This window comes from Rutilus rutilus (assembly GCF_951802725.1).
Source record: "Rutilus rutilus genome assembly, chromosome: 14".
Classification (NCBI taxonomy): Eukaryota; Metazoa; Chordata; class Actinopteri; order Cypriniformes; family Leuciscidae; genus Rutilus; species Rutilus rutilus.
In genome coordinates this window covers 29,777,652-29,800,612 of record NC_140219.1, presented here as the reverse complement: position 1 = coordinate 29,800,612, position 22,961 = coordinate 29,777,652, and the positions used below count along the sequence as shown (strand labels likewise).

The 22,961-nt window shown below is 37.9% G+C and overlaps 1 protein-coding gene across 1 annotated transcript; it reads right to left on the bottom strand.

Annotated features, from left to right (window-relative positions):
- Positions 1-296: 296 nt before the first annotated feature.
- Positions 297-8,112, bottom strand: tbx22 (T-box transcription factor 22). Its single transcript, XM_084429490.1, has 8 exons — positions 7,976-8,112; positions 7,703-7,862; positions 6,167-6,268; positions 5,762-5,936; positions 5,481-5,648; positions 3,960-4,018; positions 2,379-2,464; positions 297-1,472 (listed from the first exon to the last, which is right to left on the bottom strand). Exons 1-8 carry the CDS (start codon positions 8,064-8,066, stop codon positions 964-966), a joined length of 1,350 nt encoding a protein of 449 aa, XP_084285616.1. The 5' UTR covers positions 8,067-8,112; the 3' UTR covers positions 297-963.
- Between the last annotated feature and the right edge of the window lie 14,849 nt (positions 8,113-22,961).

The following is a 22,961-nucleotide window of genomic DNA, read 5'->3' as shown; positions in this document are numbered from 1 at the left end:
CTGACCAGAATTTTGAGACGGCAATGAACATGAATCATGAAGCAAAACATTGCTCGTTTAAAGGGGTATCCCACCTCAGTAGCACCACAGGTGTTTTGCAATACATCAACACAATAAGTACATTGTACGATACATATATGTTGTCTTATGTAAGTACATACAGTAGTAGTTAAACCTGATAAAAAGTGTCTAGATTCATAAACATTTGTACCTCTTTAAAGTTGTTAATACAAAAATGATAAATTTTTCAAATGCTGTTAATATTTTAGTGTCTACAAATGCGAATAAATGTACGTGTGCTCAAGAGATCATGCTGCATTGGCCCTCTCTAGGGCCCGGTTTACACCTGGTATTAAGATGCATTTTAGTCGATCGGATCACACGTCGTAGACGACGGTAAATACATGTGTAACGGGGTTTAAAATGTTTGAGCACTTTTTAACCACTTCCAGAGGTAGTCGAAAATGCATTCGACCGGATTGCTTTCATATTGTAAACACTCATGTGGTCGACTGCGTTCGAACAACCACAAAAGACGGCCTACTCTCCACCTACTGACCTAACTACGTAAACATTATGGGACGCACACAAGCCAGACGGGATTTAAACTTTGTCGGCTGAAAACCCAAGTTTAGTTTGAAGATAAATACCATACCAAGCACAATGGTCTCTCACAATTCCTGATTTTTAATGTACGCACAACGTTCGGCTGGTCTTGCGGCTGTCAGAGCACAAACAAAAGCTGCTGCTCTCCGTATGTTTTTCAATTGTCTCATTTATTCACCCACCCATAGACCCACTCCTCGAAGAAATGTGGTTGAAAGTGTACAAAAGAGACGGACTAAAACACCAGATGTAAATGGGCATGTGTCTCCCTCGTCTGCTTATGATCCGATCATCCAAAACGCATCTTAATACCAGGTGTAAATAGGGCCTAGAATATGTGTTTTGACAGGTTTGAAGTCAGGGACAGTAACAGTTTGAGGAAATCAGGGGCATTTGGTAAACAGGGCTCTCACCTTGAGCCAGTTTTAGATGATGAGCAACAGTAGAGAATTGGCGCCTCATGGGGAAACTGTAGCTGTATGGTGACACAAAGGCTGATGCCATATTGTCATTTTCAGCTTGATAGTGTCCGGAGGTCCATCCAGCTGAAATGTTGGGGATAGATCGCACAGAAGTACTTGTGGTTGTTGAATCATTGAGCCAGTAACTCCTAAAGATATCTCCTTTCTTTTTATTAGTCATGAAGGGGAGGTCTAACATGGGTCGCAACCCAATGTAACTACTGAGTTTGCCCAGGCAAATGTTGCAGTAGGCCCTGTATGTTTGAAAACTGTTTGAAGGGAGTATCTTGCAGCATTGAGGGCTTGTGAATGTGATGGGATGGGCTGCTTGAGCAAAGGAGCTGGGCAGGAAGGATGTCATTGATGAGGTGATGTCGAAGCTCGCTGAAGATCCATAACATCTGCCTGCAGTGAACAAAATAAATAAATAAATACAAATTTGTTAGCTGTAGTGTGTCAGTGTGAAATATCAGTTTACATTTCTAAATATTACTTTTGCCATTAATTGAAATAATCTAATAATAAAATGAGACTTTTAATTGTAATAATCCACAGAGAGATCTGATCTTACCATCATTGAGTCCATCTGGGATTAAATGAAGAAATAGAAAAAAAACTGAGAAAGACTAAATCCAGATGAACTGCGAGAACGTCTCAGAGATGCTTGAAGAAACCTACCAGCAAAGCTACCTAAACTATGTACAAAAGTTGTTTTAATCAAAAAGGGTGGTCACACTAAATATTGATGTGATTTAGTTAATAGAAGTTAATTGATAAAAAAAAAATCTATTTCTGACATTATTTTTGAAAGCATGCTCACTTTACAGCATTTTTACCCAAATGTCTAAAGCTTTTCACAGTACTATAGCTTTGCAGGAAAGTTTCTTCAAGCATCTTGGAAATGTTGCCGCAGTTCTTCTGGATTTAGTCTGTCTCAGTTTTTTCTGTTTCTTCATGTAATCACAGACCGACTCAATGATGGTGATTTCAGATCATACCAGCAGTTGTCAGACTCCTTCTGCATAAAAAAATCTCACTGGATTATTACAAATAATGGCAAAAGGAATGTTTGGAAATGTAAACTGATATTTCCTACTGACACACTACAGCAAAATATATAAATAACTGTCTTAAAACCATTTTATTTAGGTGAAGTGCCTAAGACTATATATATACAGTATATGGCTCTTGATTGAACCACTTTAGGTAATGAACATTTTAGCTATCAAAACTTTTCACCATTACTGGGAGAAAAAAAAAACATTTAAACTGAAATAAAATAATTAAATATTCTGAATTATAAATGCTAACCTTGTAGCTCCATAGCAAAAGATTTTAAATCGAGGTTAAAGGGACTGTGCCATGAGTACGACTCCAGAATCCCACCCAGCATGCCCCTAAAATGCATTGTAGAAGAATGAGAAGGTGAGAATTCAGATATCTGAAAATCATAAAATACCGCTATTATAATGTCTTTATTTTAGATGATTCTGCTAATGTAATAACCTCAAGGTAATATATAGATTTGCAAATATACCAGTGCACAGCATAAACGAGTGCACCCGACAAGATTTCTCAGAAAACATCCATCTCGCTTTTAAATTAATACTTTCTATGGGATTCTATACAATGATATATTTGTTCAAATCTGGTTTTAAATTAGATTAGTCAATACCAAAATTGGAACTATTCTAACAAAATAATTTAAGATCATTAAACAAAAATTGGTACGCCCCAATGAATGCGTTAGGAGAAAACATAAAATAAAATTGTCATTAACAGGAATTCACCAGCAGATGCGTCTAATCAAACCTCACACAGGTGGCCACAGGATGACTGACCATTAAGAGTTTCTAAGAGAGAAAATCCACTCCCATATAATGCTGACAAAATGGCACCACATGGTAAAGAAATGTCACAAGACTTGAGAAAGAAAATTAGTAAAGCATTGCTAATAAGTTTGAATACTGTCGCAAAAGTGATCCAAAAATTAAAAAAAGGATGGACTTGTGGGAAGCTCCCTGAGACATCCAGGCCATAAACGGAACACCTTGTCAAGAGCGTTTTGTGATGAGAGAAGTTGAAGAAAATCGCCATGAAAGGTCAGCACAGTTGGGTTCCAAACTGTATGGTGTTACAAGGGTAAGGAGTCCAATAAAAAAATGCATGATACCAGCAGTAAAGCATGGTGGTGGCAGTGTTCATGTGTGGGGTTGCATGAGTGCTGGAGGAGTCGGGGAGTTGCATTTCATAGATGGCATCATGAATTGAAAGATGTACTGTGAAATACTGAGTGAGAAGATGCTACCATCACTCTGTACTCAAGGTCACCGGGCACTCTTTCAACACTATAATGACCCAACACATACATCTAAGGTCACTGGTTCATTTCTGAGGAAGAACAGGGTAAAAGTGATTCAGTGGCCAAGCATGTCACAAGACCTGAACCTAATAGAACACTTGTTGGAAATTCTGAAAAGACGAGTTGAATCCCTCCAGCATCCAGGATCTGAAAGAATTCATTCTTCAAGAATGGAGAAAGATAGATGTAGCTGTATATAGTCAACTTTTTCATTCAATGTCTAGAAGAATTGGTGCTGTTCTAAAAAAATCAAGAAGGCCATACAAAATATTAGATTTAATTGACTTTGTTGTAGGGAGTAATCATGTATGTATTTTTATTTTTTTTCTTATGCTAAAGATGTTAGGTGACCAAACTGTTATGTTAATAAAAATCCATGTTTAATAAAACAGTTTTATAAAAATGCAGCAAATTGGTCTCATATTCATTGAGAAATGGATACAAATCTTGATTTTCAAAGGGGGTGTACTCATTTATGCTGTGCACTGTATATGATATCAATAGTTTATACAAATAATAACATCCATTACCCATTTCGTTCCCTGAAGCCCTTGGCAAAAGGATTCCTGTCAATCTTCAGTTTTGTTATCTTTAAAGGTACCAAAAAAATAAATAAATAAAACACAGTCACTTTGGCAACAAACGCAGATATATATATTTATAGACCATTAATTTTACAGTGCTTAACAAATAAACCCAATTGAAATCAGTCACTGAAATATAAATAATACAACAATCCTTTTAAGACAAGACCTTGATGAAAAGTTGTCTGTCCTGTGGTTTCTTGTTTTTAGAACTGCCAAATGCTTCTGTGTAATTTCAGGTCTACTGTCCTGCTGATTTACAGGTGCATCTGGGAAAATTTTGTTTTAATATAATGTGCTTTAATCTGAATGATTTTATATAGCATTACAGGTTCCAGAGTTTTTAGTATTTGTAGAATGCAAAGTGTAAAAGAATGCAAAGGAAACCATAGAACTTGTGTTTGTGTGTTTGTAGCAATTAATTATTGGTATCATTCTATAAATTACAAAAAATTATATGGGTTAGGTTTTTGCTATATGTGTTTAACCTAAATGCACCCACAAGGGTGCTACAACGAAAACTACATTCAACAGTCCCCACAAGTAAAACAGGTTAATAAACATGCACACTGTTTTAATTAAAATCTAAAACTGCTCAATAGTTTCTGAAAGAGTTAGGTTTAGGGATAGGGAATAGAAAATACAATTAGCTCAATATAAAAAAATGGTAGAGTATGGTCTGCTAATAGAAAATTAATGTCAGATTTTTATAACTTTATGTATATGGACAGTTGAAATCTGTTGATTCAACACACTCATGGCGATTTGTAACTATTTTGCGTTTTGGTGACTGGGTGGCAATTTACCGGTCAAAAGTTTGGAAACATTAAGGTAGTCATAAAAGTAGTCTCTTAATCTCACCAGGGCTGCAATTATTTCATCAAAAATACAGTAGAAATAGTAATGCTGTGAAATATTATAACAATTTAAATTAACTGGTTTCTTTTGTAATATATTTTAAAGTGTTATTCCTGTGATGGCAAAGCTGAATTTTCTGCAGCCATTACTTCAGTCTTCAGAAGTCACATGATCTTTAAGAAAATAAAAAAGATAATTTCTGAAAACAGTTTTAACGGCTTAATTAATTTATTTATTTTTTGAAATCATGATACACTACCATTCAAAAGTTTGGGGTACGTAAAATTTTAAAGAAAAAATAAAGAAATGAATACTTTTTAGCAAAGGCACATTAAATTGATTAAAAAAGACAGTAAAGACATTTATGAAATTAAGAAATATTATAAAAAGTTATATTTATAATAAATTCTGTTCTTTTAGACTTTTTATACATCAAAGAAACCTGAGAAAAAAAAGAAAAAAAAAATGACTCAAATTTCAGTGTAATCCCAGACTTCTGGACTCGACTTTCCTACATAAATGCAGAACCATATGAAGCTAAACATTTCACGTTCTGCTCTCAATTTATATTAATCAAAGATAAAACAGAGAACTGTTGAGATACATTACCTGTTGGTTTTGGTAGGCAGTGACAGTGGTAAACTGAGTCTCAGGGAAGGAGAAGGTGTACACACCCTCCGCTGGCAGTGATAGTAGAGTCTGGGACACGCATTCAAGAGGACTATGCAGAATAACGTGTATGCGTGGCTTGTACTTATGCATGGACTTCAGGATTATCTGAATTTCAAATGACATTGGACACATTTTGTATTTATATTTAAGCGTAATTGTCAATTGATTTATGTTGTAGTGTAGAATTAGGCTAGTCATGTGAAAGAAAGGGAACTCACATGCCCTTTGTCATCCATCTCATTGTTGGTGAGTTTGACACGATCAAAGCTAATCCCCTGTCTCATCCAGTTCTCTCCTGAACACGGTGAGTCCGGGTGGACATACAGATGAGGGGAGAGGCATGAATGATCTGTGTTTCCAGCCACCATCCACTGAGAGCTGTGGTACACATACCTAACATAGAAGATAACAACAATATCTTCGATTCATTTTAAGTATTATTCCTTCTAATCAATACATGATTTAATCATTTGAAGCAAGTGTAGATAATTTAATAATTCAGGATACACCTCATCTATATCATCTGTATCAATCTTTTACCCTTTTTCATTTATGTTATTTTGACCTTCATGATTATTTTTTTAAATTAATTATTTCAGACTGCAGGACAGACCACAGTATACCTGTATCTCTTTGAGTCCACAGGCATGATGTCCATGGCAATGGAGTATTGCTGCAAGGGATCCAGATTGTGCACATTGACTCGGACAGAGGGGAACATTCTCCTGAGTATTTCAGATACACAGTCAACACTGACACTATAAAATCATTACAGCTGTTTGGCTAGTTACAGATGAAAATACTGAATAGTCTAATACAGTTTGCAAAGATATAGTTAATATAGATCAAAATAAAGGCTACAGAGGCTACACAAACTACAAAACTTTTGCCCCTTTTTGCATTCTGGATAAGTTGACTCTAGAAGCTGGACAGGCTGTAGATTTTTTTGGTAAGGAGTTGACAGACTTCACATAAAATCACGTGGTGTATGAAGGGCACTTTTTTTGTTTAGCTTCAGAGTATGAGTTTATTCAGTCATTGACCATCAAAGGACTAGTACAGAGCCCCTAAAGGAACATGGTGAAGAAAAATTAAATGGTATAAAAAATAATTTGGAAATGCTTTTGTGTTCTCTCGCAAATGTTTAGCGTTAAACCGAGAAACATTGCATTCGCTCAATGTTTGCATTCCCCCGATAAACTTTGTGTTCACTCGAAAAGAACACAAAAGTTTTGGCGAGAGAACGCAAAGTTTCTCGGGGGAATGCAAACATTTTGCGAGAGAACGCCAAAGCATTACCTTACTATTTTTCCTTCCATCTCACATTCTTTTTCCACCATCATGTCCCCTTAGGAGCTCCATAGACTGGAATACACTACATGACTTAAAATCTGAACAGATTTAAAAAAAACTAAGCCTAATACACTTGCTGATTTTATAACTGATTAGGTTTCAGAGAAAAACAGGGCATCATATACAAAACAGATGAGAATAACACTTCCAGTCATTTAAGTCATCTTAAACACAATAAACCCACACGGAAACACACACCTCTTTGCTTGGATATATTGTGTAACTTAATAGTGTGGTGTGTGAACTTCAGCCATGTAGGTTATGATGCCCAGTTTTTCTCTACCACAAAGTCAGCAAGTCTACAATGCCTAGTGATTTAAAAACTGTTCAGATTTTAAAAGTTGTATAATAATAATAATAATAATAATAACTTATATTTATATAGCGCCTTTCACAGGACTCAAGGATGCTTTACAGACAACTACAGAGATAAAAAAAAAACTTTAAAAAAAAACTATACACCTTTCTTGTATAGTGTAGCCTATTCCAGCCCTAACTACTAATATTAAAGATAAACACACTTGACATCAACATAATAAGTAGACTATCTAATCTTACCACTTAGCCCTACACACTCTCAAGATTTCAAAGTTGTATGTTTTACTTGCCTTTTTTTTTAAGGTGTGTGACTCTGTGTTTTACAACACCAAAACATAACATTAAAAACCAGGGTGAAACCACCGGTTTGGTTCTATTTGGTCACAAGCTCATTTTGCTGTAATATAGCTGTCACTGTAATATACTGATTTGCTTGGTTAATTTGTCATTGATTTTTAGAACTATAATATGCATATATTGCCATCTACCTCCCAACTTTTGTGATGATCATCTCTGTGCCGATCTCGTGAAATTTCTTCCACAGGTCAGATCCTTGAAGATCTACCCTAACTTCTCTCGCAGCTTCAGATTCGGTCCCTGCAGGTTTTCTTAGCTTCACGCTTTTTTTCTTCCTGTTGTTTCGCTGATCTACACAATTAATCAAAACAAGATTACACAAATGGTAGCCTAATACAAATAAGTAAAACAACTGTCAAACAATGCTAAAATGTTTCCCCCTCCTTCACAAATGATCCACTAACCCTGTGGGTCGATGAAAGTTCTTCTCGGTGTATCTCTGTCATATTCCAAGACATACTGCAATTTCTCATTCTTCATACTGTCCACCTTCATCTTCTTGCAACTTTTTCCTGAAGCATCCACAGAAATCTCGTGAGCGCGCGTGCTGATTCCCTGCATTCTGACACAAGAGCTCAAATGACACGAGAGTCTTTCAGCGTCAGTCTGTCAGCAGCATCCATCGTCAGTCGTTATCGATGGATCAAAACATTCTCTCCTCTCTCGTTTGCTGTCCTCTAAGCGCGTTCGTGTTCACATTTCACCTCTTTATTTCTCATCCTTTTAAAACTAAACAGTCCAACTCTTCATTTGCCTATGGGAAAGGAGATGCTCTTGTTCTCAAACTTACAGGCACCAATGGGATCTCAGAGGAGGACTTAAGTAACTCCCAGTCCCAGTACGATAAGCAACAGTTGTTGTTTTTGTTTTAAGAGATGTCATGCAAAACTCCAACCTGTGTGGATATAAAATGGCCCTCCTAAGAACAGTGTGCATTTACTTTTTAATTGTAACATATTAAGATATGTTTAGCATGTGCAGGATGATGATGCATAATGCAATTTTTCTTTCTGCAGCAAGAACAAATGTGAATACCTGGCATGTTTAACAACCATAGCATTTCGTGAGCTTAGAATTATAAGGTTCTATCTCCACTCGAAATTGAGTTTTTGACATAATCTGATCCATTAGGTGTTTATTAATGCCTGTGTGGTGTTATTTTTGTAAAAAAAATATTTTGTTAGTAGTTATTAATAAAATAAAAAGGTTCCATCTCTCCATTGCCAGCTGGGATGTAAAAACTTTGATGCTCAATATCTCAGAACTACTCTAAACGGAGATAGAACCTTATAATTCTAAGCTCTCGATTTTATGGATGGTTATGTCAGAGTATCACATTATGACAAGTGTTATTTACATTTTTAGCTCACATTTTATACAATTTATCATGCAAAGTGTTGAAAAGAAAAAATACAGAGGATAAAGAATAATTAAAAGTACCAAAAACATTTTTTTATTTTAAAAAAGTAACTGAAGAGGACTAAAATACAGATTAAATATGCACAACTGGCTCAATGACAAATGAAAGGAGGACACAGTGAAATCTGAGCAGTTGCATAAGTTAAACGTTTATTAATTAACATAAATAAAATAATCTGTAAAACAAAAAACAACATGGTTACTGTCAAAAACAATTAGCAAAAAGAACTTGTAACTAAGACCAAACAAAACCAAAAATCAAACAAAAACAGGCGATGGAAAACGTACTCGGTTACTCACGTAACCTCGGTTCCCTGAGAATAATGGGAACGAGTATTGCGTCGCCAGACACTATGGGAAAACTCTTTTTCTCTAGAATATTGAAGCCTTTATTTTAAAACGCAGTGCAGCTGCACAGCCAGCACAGTGCAGAGCTATAAGCATGCTGATTGGCTGGGCTGCGGGAACTGCACGAACCTATGGCAAGGCGGCGTGGCTGCATGAACCTATCAGGGCGCATCCCGCCACCAGCGAGCTGAGCCCGCCAAAACCGGGAACCGAGGTTACGTGAGAAACCGAGTACGTTCCCTTTCGAAAACTGTTCACTCGTATTGCGTCGCTAAACGCTATGGGAACCCAATTCAATCAAGCCATGCTATTTTAGCTGCCGACTTCGCTCTGAACCCCCGCCTGAAGCTGCAAGGCCTGAGGCTTAGAGTAGAACTATAAGTCAGAAGTCCAACGGATGTCGGATGGACAGATGTCAGAGCCCACAGAAGGGATACCTAGTGGTTTGGGCTCTTTAGAGGCCAACACCCACTTAGATAGAAAGGACTCGTGCCTGCAGAGCCGGCACCTCCAAGTTGTAAAACCTCACAAATGTGGACGGCGAAGACCAGCCGGCTGCCGCACAAATGTCTTCAATTGGTACACCACTGGACCATGCCCATGAAGAGGCCAAGCCTCTTGTGGAATGAGCCCTGACGGGGCAGAGTAGACTTAATTCTCTATCGTCTTCTGACAGGGGAAGGGCAGATAGCGAAATGACTTGGGCTCTGAACGGAGTTGAGAGCACCTTGCATAGCCATGTCTCAGTTTGAGGACGACTTTGGAGTCGTTGGGCCCAAACTCAAGGCAGAAAGAGCCCAGGCCACTCGCTTGACTGATGCTAGGGCTAGCAGGAGTGCGGTCTTGAGCGAAAGTGGCTTTAAGTCAGCTGACTGAACCAGGTCGAAAGAGTCAAGTCAAGAGTTGAGAGCGCTGCAGAGGCGGAAGTAGGGGGCGCACCATGACTTCGTCAGTTCGCCATGAACTTCAGGGAAGAACGGCGAGTTGAATTCATCGAGGTGGCTTCTAGTGGGCTCTTCCGGGGAAGACCAGTCGAGGCCGAACTCTTCGACGGCCCTGGCGAGAACGCGGAGAAGCTCGGTGTCTGTGCTTGCCCTGGCGTCACTTTTGCTAGACTGAGACGGGGTCAGTGACTGAGCCTGACCAATCCTCGCCTTCAGAGACCGCCAATGACAGGCTGTCATTGTGGAGGTCTTCCTCCGATCCACCAAACGAGACGAGGCCGGCCGCATCAAAGAAGGGGCGCTGGTCTGCTTTGGTGAAGAGCACCGGTGAAATGTGGAGAGAGTAAGGCACGCGGGGTCTGAGCCGGCGTGAGCTCACTCGTCTCTGTGCGCTCGTTTGTCCACTGACCCCGCCATTTCTTCCTCTGAGATTCCTGGGAGGCGGGAAAGGGGAGGGCGCAAGGGGCAGGGTCGCTATCTAAAAAGAAAGCTAGCCTCGAGCGCAGAGAGGAGAGCGGCATGTTCTCACAATGAGAACAGCCGCCCTGTGTGAGTGCAGTTTCTGCATGGTTTTTGCCCAGGCAGGAAACACACTCACGGTGCTCATCTGTGAGATGCAGAGGGGCTCTGCATGTGACACAGTCTTGCTGCTCTTTTAGAAAAAACATTTGCCTTTTAGGCGGATTCACTCGTTAAAAGGATACTTCGTCGGATAGCCACAGGGAAACGGTGAATCAGCAGATGACGGCGTCGAGTGCTGCAGATTCGCTGCGTTCCGCTGCTGGGCTCATTCGACAGCGAGAAGGCTTTCAAAGCTGGAGAAGATCAGCGAAGAGGTGAGTCGTCACTGAAGGAAAATAAATCTAATGTCTATGGCAAAATGGACCGCTTATATTGTCAGTAGCCCCGCCCATTTTGGCGGGCTCAGCTCGCTTGGTGGCGGGACGTGCCCTGATAGGTTCGCGCAGCCTCGCCATAGGTTCGTGCAGTTCCCACAGCCCAGCCAATCAGCACGCTTATAGCTCTGCACTGTGCTGACTGTGCGGCTGCGATGCGTTTTCAAATAAAGGCTTCAGTATTCTCGAGAAAAGAGTTTTCCAATAGCGTCTAACGACGCAATACAAGTGAACAATTTTCGAAAAGGAACTCACTCTGCACACTAACAAAAACAAAGCTTTATAGAGGGAAGAACAGGTGGACTGAGTTCTGTTGACACTGGCCTCCTAGCCACACTCAATGGCCGGCCGTAGCAGGGAAAGACGTCGTCTGAGACAGCAGAGAGTAGCCAATTAAGCAATGAGGTTTCTTTACAAAGATAAATTAAGAAATTAGGTTTACTTTATTATTCGGTAAAACAATATTGTAACGAGGAGTCAGTGTCGTGAGGGGCATTTCGCAATCCTAAACTCATTACTTTGTAAGAAAATAAACCTGAAGTAGTAATAAAAGCATATTTCTCTGACATCAAATTAGTAAAAAAATTAAATAAAAAAATAAATCCCATTTACACGGATCCGTGGAAACAACTAAAACGCTGTATTACACATGCCAGGAAAGTAATTGGCAATGTCACTAAGTAAAAAAGAAAGACTAAAGCCCTGTTCACACCGCCAGCGATTTTGTCGCTGCATGTCGCTAGTCTATGTACAGTGAAGTCGCTTGTGGGCGTTCCTAGTGTTGTCGCTCTAATGTTATTGGTAGACTGCACGTCTGAGCATATACCATCACAAGTGTTAAATAAAACTGAGATATAATTCTAATTTGACTAGGAATTGGTCTTAAAAGATTTCAAATCAATATTATGCTGTTGGGAGAGTGTTGTTATATTAACCACAGCAGTGCAGTGCATTAAATATTTAACTACATTAACGATCGATCAATCAACAAATTAAACTCACTCATACTGTCAATAGTTACTAAAACGTCATTCGAATTTGACAAATAATCCATTTCTTGTCCGATCCACATAATGCAGGGGAAACTGTAAAATGAACTGTCTGCAGCAGTGCTAAACTTGCATCATAAAATGACAACACTCGAACTAAATGTGTGAATTAAACTCACTGAGAATGTCGACAGTTTCTTTTCCATGCATCATTTTATTATATCCATACAGTCAAATCATATAAAGCAGTGAAATCGCCCTCGAACTCTTCTTGCCTGCACTCGAGACGGTGGCGTTAGCTGAACTCCACTGAAAGTCTTCTTTCCTATTGGTTGTCGCTCGCGAAAATCGCTTCTCATTTGCATAAAGTTGAAATTTCTGAACTTTTGTCGCGCGTCTCGTGTCGCTTGACACGCCCACATTCTGTCGCCAACGGTCACTGTCGCTCGTGTCGCCGGATGTCGCCAGCGCTCCATTGAAATTAATGGGATCATGTCGCTTTGTCGCTGCGTGTCGCTGGCGGTGTGAACGGGGCTTAAGTGCCCGTGCACATACGCATTCAAACGTGCATGCCTATAGACTAAACGCACTAATACGCATGTGCACGCAGTCACTGTTTTCACAGATTCACAATTTTTAAGTTTACACAGAGATGATAACGGTATCAAAAACTTGCACTTTGAAACCTATTCTATTCTCAGGCCACCAAAATGTATTAAAAGTTTTCTGTTTTCAGGGTGTCGTGTAAGCGGCAACTTAAGCGGCAACTTAAGTAAGTTAATAACTAATGATTTTTTTTTATAACGGAAATGAGTCAATCAAAAACTTAATTAAGCTGGACAATGACTTACTTCTAGAGCTGCTGTACAGCCAAAACAATCTTTGTTGAATCATTGCTGATGTTGTCTTGATGAGAGAGAACCAGTGGTGATTGGAAAGACAAGGCCGCAGCCTGGCACAAACGTAGGGGTCCTTTGAAGACTTCCAGCATCATCTTCACACTCAGAATCAGCCCTGATCTTGTGATCACTGATCTGTGATCTTTTAAAGTGTGAAGATGTTATACCCTTGAGAGGTGAGTGAGCCAATAAGGAGTTTGGATGTGTGATGTATTAAATGCTTACAATTTTGCATTTGAGATTATTGAGATTCCGAAGCAGTAGTGATAGGAATGTTGGGAATGTTTGGGCGCGCAGTTTGTGGAAGTAAAGAAAAAAGTTGTTGCTAAAAGACGTCTTACGTGTGTTATTTTGAATAGATACATCACAGAAAAATTGGCAACGAGGACAACGTTTTGTTCAAATTATGGCGCTTATTGGAACCAAAACCATAAGCGAAAGCAGAGTCTTGGTCGGCTTATATTGAACGGCTATTATCACTGTAAAGCTGCTTTGAAACAACACAGTAAGTATTGTACAAAGCCCTATATAAATCAAGGTGACTTGACTTAACTTGACTTGAGAAGGCGCGTCTGGAAATAATGAAACTTACTCTGTAATTAGAATGATGAAGTCAGTACACTGAGGTATGTAACTACATAAAGGTCAACATGATCTCTACAAGCATAATAAGGCTTCAACACGTTTATGTGACACACTCTAGTCTTCTTTATCCGGTCTGGGGTATTAATCAAATAATTAAGGTCAGAAATCTGATGAGCAATAAGTCTTACAAACTTAGCTTGAAATGTTGATCCGATAATAGGCAACAAGGTCACCTGGTTGGAAAGAACACATCTCTGTATGATGATCAAAAAGCTTTACTCAGACATGCTTTTGCCAATTGACAAGCTTCAAAAATTCTTCGAAAATCACTAACATATGTCAAGACATTCTTTGGTGGGTCAAACTTTTCCCAATCAGAAGCCAAAACTGCCAGTGGGCCTCACACATCGTGACCAAGAATAAGCTAAGTATGGTGTCCCAAACTCGTGTGCTCTGCATTTCACCCATCCAAGTGCACACACACAGCAGTTAGCATTCAACCCGGAACACACACCCGGAGAAGTGGGACTTGTGGGTAATGAGAGAGGAAGAGAAAGTTGTTCATTCACTCCCCCCACCTATATTTTCCTGCCGGTACTGAGACTTGAACCTGTAACCTTCGGGTTACAAGTCCAACACTCTAACCCTCAGGCCCCATTTACAGATGAGTATCAAATGAGTACAATATGATCTCAGTAAAGACATAAAATGATTGGTGGAATCTCTCCAGAGCTCCTTGAATGTGGGCATGATAAGCACTGAAGAGATTATGTTTAATGTGAAGTTGTTTCAATACTTGACCAAACAAATTAGAAGTGAAATTACTCCCTTGATCGGACTGAATAATTTGTGGTATTCCAAACTCTGAAGTTACTTGTGTTAGCGCTTTCACGACCAACACAACATTTGTTAATTTTCTTGTGGTGTTTTTCAAAGGTGTTTAAATATTGCTGGCTCACTTTGGCTGAATGTTTTAGACAGTGGGATTCATTTAAAGTGAGCGACCTCTGAACTTCAGTAATTATACTCAAGTTCATGAAATAAATTAACATTCACTGTTTATTTTATAGTTGACATGTATAATCTACTTTTTTAGAAAACAGAAATGAGTGTGCCATTAGGAAATTTTAAGTCAGAGATGGAGGCAATAAGTTCAAGGAGGAACAAAATGTAGATGCAGAATATAACGCTTTAAATTATGGACACAATTTAAGTTAATTTAAAGTGTTTAGAGAAAACAGACAGAAAAAAAGTTTTAGAATATGGTTACCTTTTTAAATGTTCCTCTTATTGAATTTTTGTTAGCCTATTTGTTGTTGTATGTCAAGTCACCTTGCACCAAATATAGTGCTTTTAACAATATAGATTGTTTCAAAGCAGCTTTACAGTGATAATTAAAGTAATAGAGATTGTTTTGGCTTTACAGCAGCTCTAGAATAAAGTTATTGTCCAGCTAAAGTTAGTTTTGATTGATTCACTTCCATTGCAAAGATCATTAGTTATTAACTTAGGGGCGTAAACACAACCCTGTTCCAACAGAAAACCCTTAAAGGAACACTCCACCGTTTTTTGAAATAGGGCTTATTCACTTTCTTTCCTACATTTAGATAGGTGGGCAAATGCATTTTTGTCTCAGTGCATGCATTGTTTTAGTTTGACAGGGTCGGCGCTAGCTTAGCTTAGCATAATGAATGGAATCCTTTGTTGCCAGCTAGCATGTCCTGAGTAAAAGTGATATAAAAAAAAAATAAAAAAAAACTAATTACTTCTTGTGGCCTGCGTATTCACAACAAGTACAAATAGCGATGCAGATTAACACTAGGCGATTTCCTAGGCAGATATTGACTTATATATTAAGGAAAATATTAGGGGGAAGCACAGGCGAAGCACTGCTACTTGGGCGTGATATCTCTGCGCCCAAGTAGCAGTGCTTTGCCTGTGCTTCCCCCTAATATAGTCCCAAGTCAATATCTGCATAGGAAATCACCTAGTGTTCATCTGCATCGCTATTTGTACTTGTTGTGAATACGCAGGCCACAAGAAGTAATTAGGTGTTTTTTTGTTTTGTTTTATATCACTTTTACTCAGGACATGCTAGCTGGCAACAAAGGATTCCATTCATTATGCTAAGCTAAGCTAGCGCCGACCCTGTCAAACTAAAACAATGCATGCACTGAGACAAAAATGCATTTGCCCACCTATCTAAATGTAGGAAAGAAGGTGAATAAGCCCTATTTCAAAAAACGGTGGAGTGTTCCTTTAACGTGCTCCGGCCCGCTCATCCGCACAACAACAGTGCCTGGTGGCTTGAGAACGCAAACCTTGAAACAGGTTCCAAGGTGCAAGCATTGAAAAATCGTTAAAAACTTTATCATCTCTGCGTAAGCCTCAAAAACGTGAATCTGTGAAAACGCTGACGGCGTGCACATGCGTATTACGTGTTCAGTCTATAGGTATGTGCATTTGAATATAAATGTGCACAGGCGTGTCTTTCTTTACAAATTTACCTCATCAAATTACTTGTCTGGCCTTAAAAATTCATAATACATAATTTTTTGTCGCCTCCACGTATCCATGTGAACTGGAATCATTTTGACAAGGTTTTATCTGTACTGAGGTAAAGGGAAGGGAAGGAGGCCTTCACAGGGAGAGACTAGTTGACACTTCAGGACAGCATTGTCGTCGTGTCCAGGCGAAGGTCCTTCATCAGATCTGGATACGGCCTGGATCCGGCAGACTGCAGTAAACCTCGGGATAAACAGAGACTAATATTTTAGTGTAGACGCCATCCTTCTTATAATGCAACGAGCACATCAGGATTTATGGGAAGTGATCCCGGTTCCGGCTGACCTAATCTATGCATCTTAACATTGAATTATAGAAGTTGATAATGTGTTATGTGTATGCTAGGCCAAAGAGATGTGTTTTTAGTCTAGATTTAAACTGACAGAGTGTGTCTGCTTCCCGGACAATGTTAGGAAGACTGTTCCAGAGTTTTGGTGCTAAATAGGAAAAGGATCTACCGCCAGCAGTCGATTTTGATATTCTATCATCAACTGGCCACAATTTTGAGATTGCAATAGACGTGAAGGATTATAATGCGTTAAGAGCTCGCTCAAGTACTGCGGAGCTAAACCATTTAGAGCTTTGTAAGTAATCCGCAATATTTTAAAATGTATACGATGTTTAATAAGGAGCCAATGCAGTGTTGACAGAACCGGGCTAATATGGCCATACTTCCTGGTTCTGGTAAGAACTTGATTCTTGTTTATTAAGCGTGCAGTGTTGTTTAAATGTGTTGCATGTCTTGTGGTCCCATTTTTAATATGTTGTAGAGTTAATTTTCATCTATATTCTGATTTCTGAATATTCTGATTTTCAGATTTGATCAAATTTAATGTCAACAATGTTCTATCAGTTGTTTAGAATTTTACACATGCATTGAGTGAACTGATGAATTTTCACATCATAGCCTAGGCTATATGCTTTTGGGTTTGTTATATGTTTGTTTGACAATATGTGTTAATAAATCATGTGCTTTTTTTTTTTTATTAAGATACAGGATCATTTTTGATAAATCAGGCCCACTTTACCTGAAAAGAAATTTGTCTGGAGTGCATGATCTCAAAATGTTTATCGGCATACACCTTGCAAATAACACATTATATCTACTGTATTCAAATTGAAATATTATAGCCCGACCTTAAAGTTAACAAAAGTAATAAAGAAAAGAAAAAAAAATATCTAGGTAACAAAAAGTGGCCCACTTTACCTGCATTCACCCAATTTGAAATTACGCATTTAAAGTGTTCAGAGAAAACAGACAGAAAAAAAGTTTTCGATTTTCTGCTCTGCTATTGATACTTGCTGGTTAGTGCGAGATGCATTCTGGGGTACCTGGCTGTCTCAAGTCTGCACAAGTCACCTCTCGATGCATCCTCAATCAAGAACACACTTGGGGATTTGAACTGTGCTTTGGATTGAAACAGTACTTGGGCAGCGACTGATGACATTTTACAAGTCCACAAGAACACAAGTACAGACAAGAACGCAACGCATATTGAGAAACGGCAAAGATCTGTTCAAGCGAGAATAAGGGTGTTTCTCAATATGCGTTCTTCAGCGATCTTGCGTCCTTGTGTTCTCGTTTTACGTCATCATTAACCGTCGAAGTTCAGACCCAATTCTCAAGAACGCAAGTACAGAGGACGCATGAAAGAACCCGGATGTGTTCTTCATACCTACCGAGGATGCATCGAATGCAGACTTGAGCTAGTACTCGCCTGGTGTCCCAGAAGTCATTGCGGCCGGTTCCAAGTTCGTTCTTCCAAGGAAGCTTGGCAAGACCGGTCTCCACGAGAACACAAGACCGTTCTCTGCGTTCTTGGAATTGAGAAACAGTATAAGTGATTCTGAGCCTTACTCTGAAGGTCCTTGCACACTAAGTCCAAAATTTTCGCACGTAAAAAATAAATACGACCTCACGTTGTGTCAGTCACATTTACCACAAACTGCTTCTGAAACTTTCGTCCGTCATAAAAAAAATCAGATTGGGTTAGATTTTCTGCGTTTTGCGCATCCGTAGCAAGAAGTGTTTTGACAATTCAGAGCCACCGAATGACGAATACGAAAAAACGCAGTTTCACTTTATTTTGATGGTTCCTTTAACACATTCTGTTGACTATAAGTACCGTTGCACCTACATGTCTACTAACTCTCTTTAGAGTATTAGTAGTGTATTAGTAGACTGATTAGAATAAGTTGACATGTACTTGCAAAGATATTCATAATCAGTAGAATTTCTGTTGGAGAATCATCACAATAAAGAGTTAGCAGATTTAATCAGACAGTCTAGTAATGCTCTAATGTGAGTTAGTAGACATGCAGTAGCAAACTTACTCATAGTCAACAGAATGTTTAAAAGGGACCATCAAAATAAAGTGTTCCCAAAAAAGCCTACGAAAATTTCGGACTCAGTGTACAAGGACCTTAAGTCTAAATCAGACAATTCTAAACTATGTAACTAAATAATGTTACTATGGAAAATCAGAATACTGATGGATTCATTCATCATGACTAATATTCAATAGTGGTCTGGTCTCAGACTTTCTGTCTCAAACCCCACTCAGTGTGTTCTCCTGGTACAGTTTATGAAATGGCACTAGGGGGCAGTGAATGGCTGTTTGTTTCAAAATATTCAAAAATATATAAATATACAAGTAAAATAGATTACACCATTCACAATGGTTCATGGGCTTTTTGAAAGGTTTCCTGTGCTGTTTAGAAAGGTTTATTCTTTTACCTTATTTAACCTTATTAAAGGTTGATCACTGGGCACCTCTTGATCGCTATGTTGAGCTCTGTTGCTGATTGGCACACAAAAAAGCTACACAAAAGAATGTTATTCGTATTATTCGTTCTGTGCTTCTGAGCAGTCTCTTGGAAATCCTAGGACAGAACAACATTTATGTACAGTACCAGTCAAAAGTTTGGAAACACTACAATTTTTAATGTTTTTGAAAGAAGTCTCTTATGCTCATCAAGCCTGCAGTTAAAAAAAAAAAAAAACAGTAATATTATGAAATATTATTACAATTTAAAATAATGGTTCTCTTTTTTAATATACTTTAAAATGTAATTTATTTTTGTGACGCAAAGCTGAATTTTCATCAGCAAGTACTCCAGTCTTTGGTGTCTTATGATCCTTCAGAAATCATTCTAATATGATGATTTGATACTCAATTATTATCAATGATGGAAACAGTTGTGCTGTTTAATATATTTTTTTGGAATACTTTTTTCAGGATTCATTGATGAGTAAAACGTTAACAGCATTTATTCATAAAAACAGCATTTATTCAAAATAAAAACATTTCTAACAATATAAATCGTTACCATCACCTTTTATCAATTTAACGCATCCTTGTTGAATTAAAGTACTAATTTCTTTAAAAAAAAAAAGTTATTGTTCCCAAACTTTTGAACGGTAGTGTATATTGTTACAAAAGATTTCTATTCTAAATAAATACAGTTCTTTTTAACTTTTTATTCATCAAATAATCCTGAAAAAAGTATCTCAGGTTATAAAATAATATTAAGCAGCACATGTTTCCAACATTGATCATAAATCAGCATATTAGAATGATTTCTGAAGGATCATAAGACACCAAAGACTGGAGTACTTGCTGATGAAAATTCAGCTTTGCATCACAAAAATAAATTACATTTTAAAGTATATTAAAAAAGAGAACCATTATTTTAAATTGTAATAATATTTCATAATATTACTGTTTTTTTTTTGTTGTTTTTTTTTTTTTTTAACTGCAGGCTTGATGAGCATAAGAGACTTCTTTCAAAAGCATTAAAAATAGTAGTGTTTCCAAACTTTTGACTGGTACTGTATTGCACTAGCCATTGCCTAAATCCCAATCCAGGTGTTTAGAATTGCATATATATGACAACCAAAAGGCAACTTACTCTTATACTATAGTAGTCTATACTTATACTTTCCACAAAAAAAGTGGGGAAAAAGTTACTTTCTAAGTAAATAACCAAGAAAATAGTTTATTATGAAACACACAATACTTTACAGAGTGATGAGGAATAATAGACAGACATGAGGGACAAACCAATCCCACACAAACCAATGAAGAATAGTAAATTATTACTACTAGGTAGGACATCTAGTGGTGAACATATGGAGCTACAGGTCCACATTCTCAAAACTAAATTTCACTTTGATTGATTTATTGATTGATAGATAGATAGATACAGATTTTATAGTCATTTAATAGAGTTTATTTTATTTTTATTTTTGTACAGAGATTAAGCATTTTAGAGCAGAAATAATTCTCTGATTTTTTTTTCAATTTGCTTAAATTATCTAGATGTTGTTGTAGCAGACATTTTAACACATGACTAACACATTTAGTGACAGTTTTATTTTATTTGCTTTGGTACTATTTTCACAAGTAAGGTGTACATTTTTTAAAACTCTTAGTACTAATATCACAACAGATCAAAAATGTCAGCATATTTTCAATTGTGTTAGTACAATACACAAAATCACAAAGTATCCTTTATTACAGTTTTTCTCGATTGCTTAAACACATTTCTTGAAACTATGCCTCGTATTCTCAAAACTATAAACACAAATCCATAACGTCTCACCCAATTCCCCAAACATCCTATTTTCAGGTCAAAATGAAGCTCTACACTCAAAACCATTCACTCTTGCTGAAAAACCAAACTTTGCCCTCAGACAGGACACACAAGCCATCAAAATCACACACACTACAACATAGTCTAAGACACTGGTGCAATAAATTCAAAACAACATTTCCAAAACTGGTAAGTTATGTTGCTTGTGGTTCCCCCCTCTCAAACCTTTTCACATGATGAACACAAAAGACACAACCAGTGGATACATTGGCGCATTTTTATTCATACACAGAAAACACACACACACAAAAAAAAATGTTTTCCTGTTTTACTCTTTTTTTTTTTTACTCTCTCCTCAATTCTTTTTTTTCAACATATGACAGTAAAGAGCACACACAAACCATATTCTAATATGGAATTCGAATTGTATTGGAATGGTAAAGAGTGTTGGACATGACAGGAGGGTCTCCACTCAAGGAGACAATATGATGTACACGTCTAAGAATGTTCCACATGTGGTTGAAATACCATCATTGGCCTAGAAAGATAACATTCTGGGAGTCCAGACTATAAAGGAGAAAGGATGCCCTCCCTTCACTGTCACACTCTGCAGCCACTCTGTGTGACTGTACGACTGCTGGCCTTTTCTTGCAAGAAAATAAACCTCATCAAAGACTATTGGAAATGTTTGTCTCTTATTCAGTGATAGAATTTTGTTTGTCACCACACCTCCCTGAAGGCTCTCGAGGCGACGGTAAAGCGACTCAAATTTGGCCTTGGCCAAATTTGGGCCCAGCCTCCCTCATAGTCATACCATTGACTAAGACATGGGCAACTAGAGTGGCTTGAATTTCATCTGAGACTGCTTGTCTTCTTATCCTTGCCCTTCCTCCTCCTCATTCTTATCCCTCCTCAATCTCTTCCTTCACGTCTTTCTGGATCCATTGTTCCAAAACTCAATAAACTGATTTGGGCCCTTTTATATATCTATTGAAGATTCTGATTGATGTGTGTTAAATTTTGACTCTTAGTGTTTCCACCTGGATAATTGTGTGCTAACTGAGCTGAAGCTGTGCTGACTTGAGTGATCAATATTGAATGCTAGTGCTTTATACATGACAACATGGTCTAAGCAATGAGAAATGAAGGGATTTGTGTGTAGAGTTTTGCAGTGACAGTTCAACAAATCTGACTCATGTGTCAAAACAGGGAATAGTGTTTATAGTTTAGTGAAATGGGTGTGCTTTTTGATAAATGGCATTATGGTTTTGAAATTTTAGTTCAAAAGCCTGGTTATAGTGTTTAAGCAATCGAGAAAAACTGTAACTGTATCCAGTATGGCACTAGGGGCACTAGTATCCATAAACATTTCATTCACAGTAACTGCCTTTCATAAAGCACTTGCTATTAGCCTAAATAGAGAGAGAGAGAGAGAGAGAGAGAGAGAGAGAGAGAGAGAGAGAGAGAGAGAGAGAGAGAGAGAGAGAGAGAGATTTCTGAACATAGAGCAGGATAGAGTACAAGGGAGAGGAAACAAGACTGTATACAGTAACATCAGATTGACCAGAGATGCATCAATAGAAGGGAGACAGATGGCATCAAATCCTCATGGCTGGGTCATACTTCATCACACCTTTTGATAACACACAAGATATATAACATTATGGATTCAATTACATAAGGTAGGTAATGTAAGTGTATTTTCTAATGTGGCAATTGTAGCATGTATTACTGTAATTAATGTAGCAACAAGGGTGATTTGAAACATGTATCTTGCATTGTTTGCTATTAAATGAACTGATTGTTAAAAGTACTAAATTGAAAGGAGAACATTTGGTTTGATCACCGAAACGCAACAGTATGATCTTATTACATATTACAATAATCTTGTGTTTGAATCAATGATTATGTGGACTGAAAATATAACTGAATGAAATAACTAAATTAAAGCATCAGGTTTTGAAAGAATGACTAGCTGTATTACAAGTGTGATAATTTTGTATTTTTGTATTAAGAGTTTTGAAAATGTACACCTTGTGAAAATCAAGCATAGCATTAGTTCTGGCAGGTCATGTTAGTCAAGCTCACATCAGCTGACTCTCAGCTGATCCACGTCTACCTATAGGAATACGACGCCTATCACAGCATC

Bases quoted from the DNA above. Each gene is read 5' to 3' on its own strand.
- tbx22 (XM_084429490.1), bottom strand. From the start codon at position 8,066: ATGAAGGTGGACAGTATGAAGAATGAGAAATTGCAGTATGTCTTGGAA. The intron at 6,269-7,702 runs GTAGATGGCAAT...TGAAATACTCAG, and splicing joins ATCATCACAAAAGTTGGGAG to GAGAATGTTCCCCTCTGTCC. The intron at 2,465-3,959 runs GTAATGGATGTT...AATGCATTTTAG, and splicing joins GGCTTCAGGGAACGAAATGG to GGGCATGCTGGGTGGGATTC.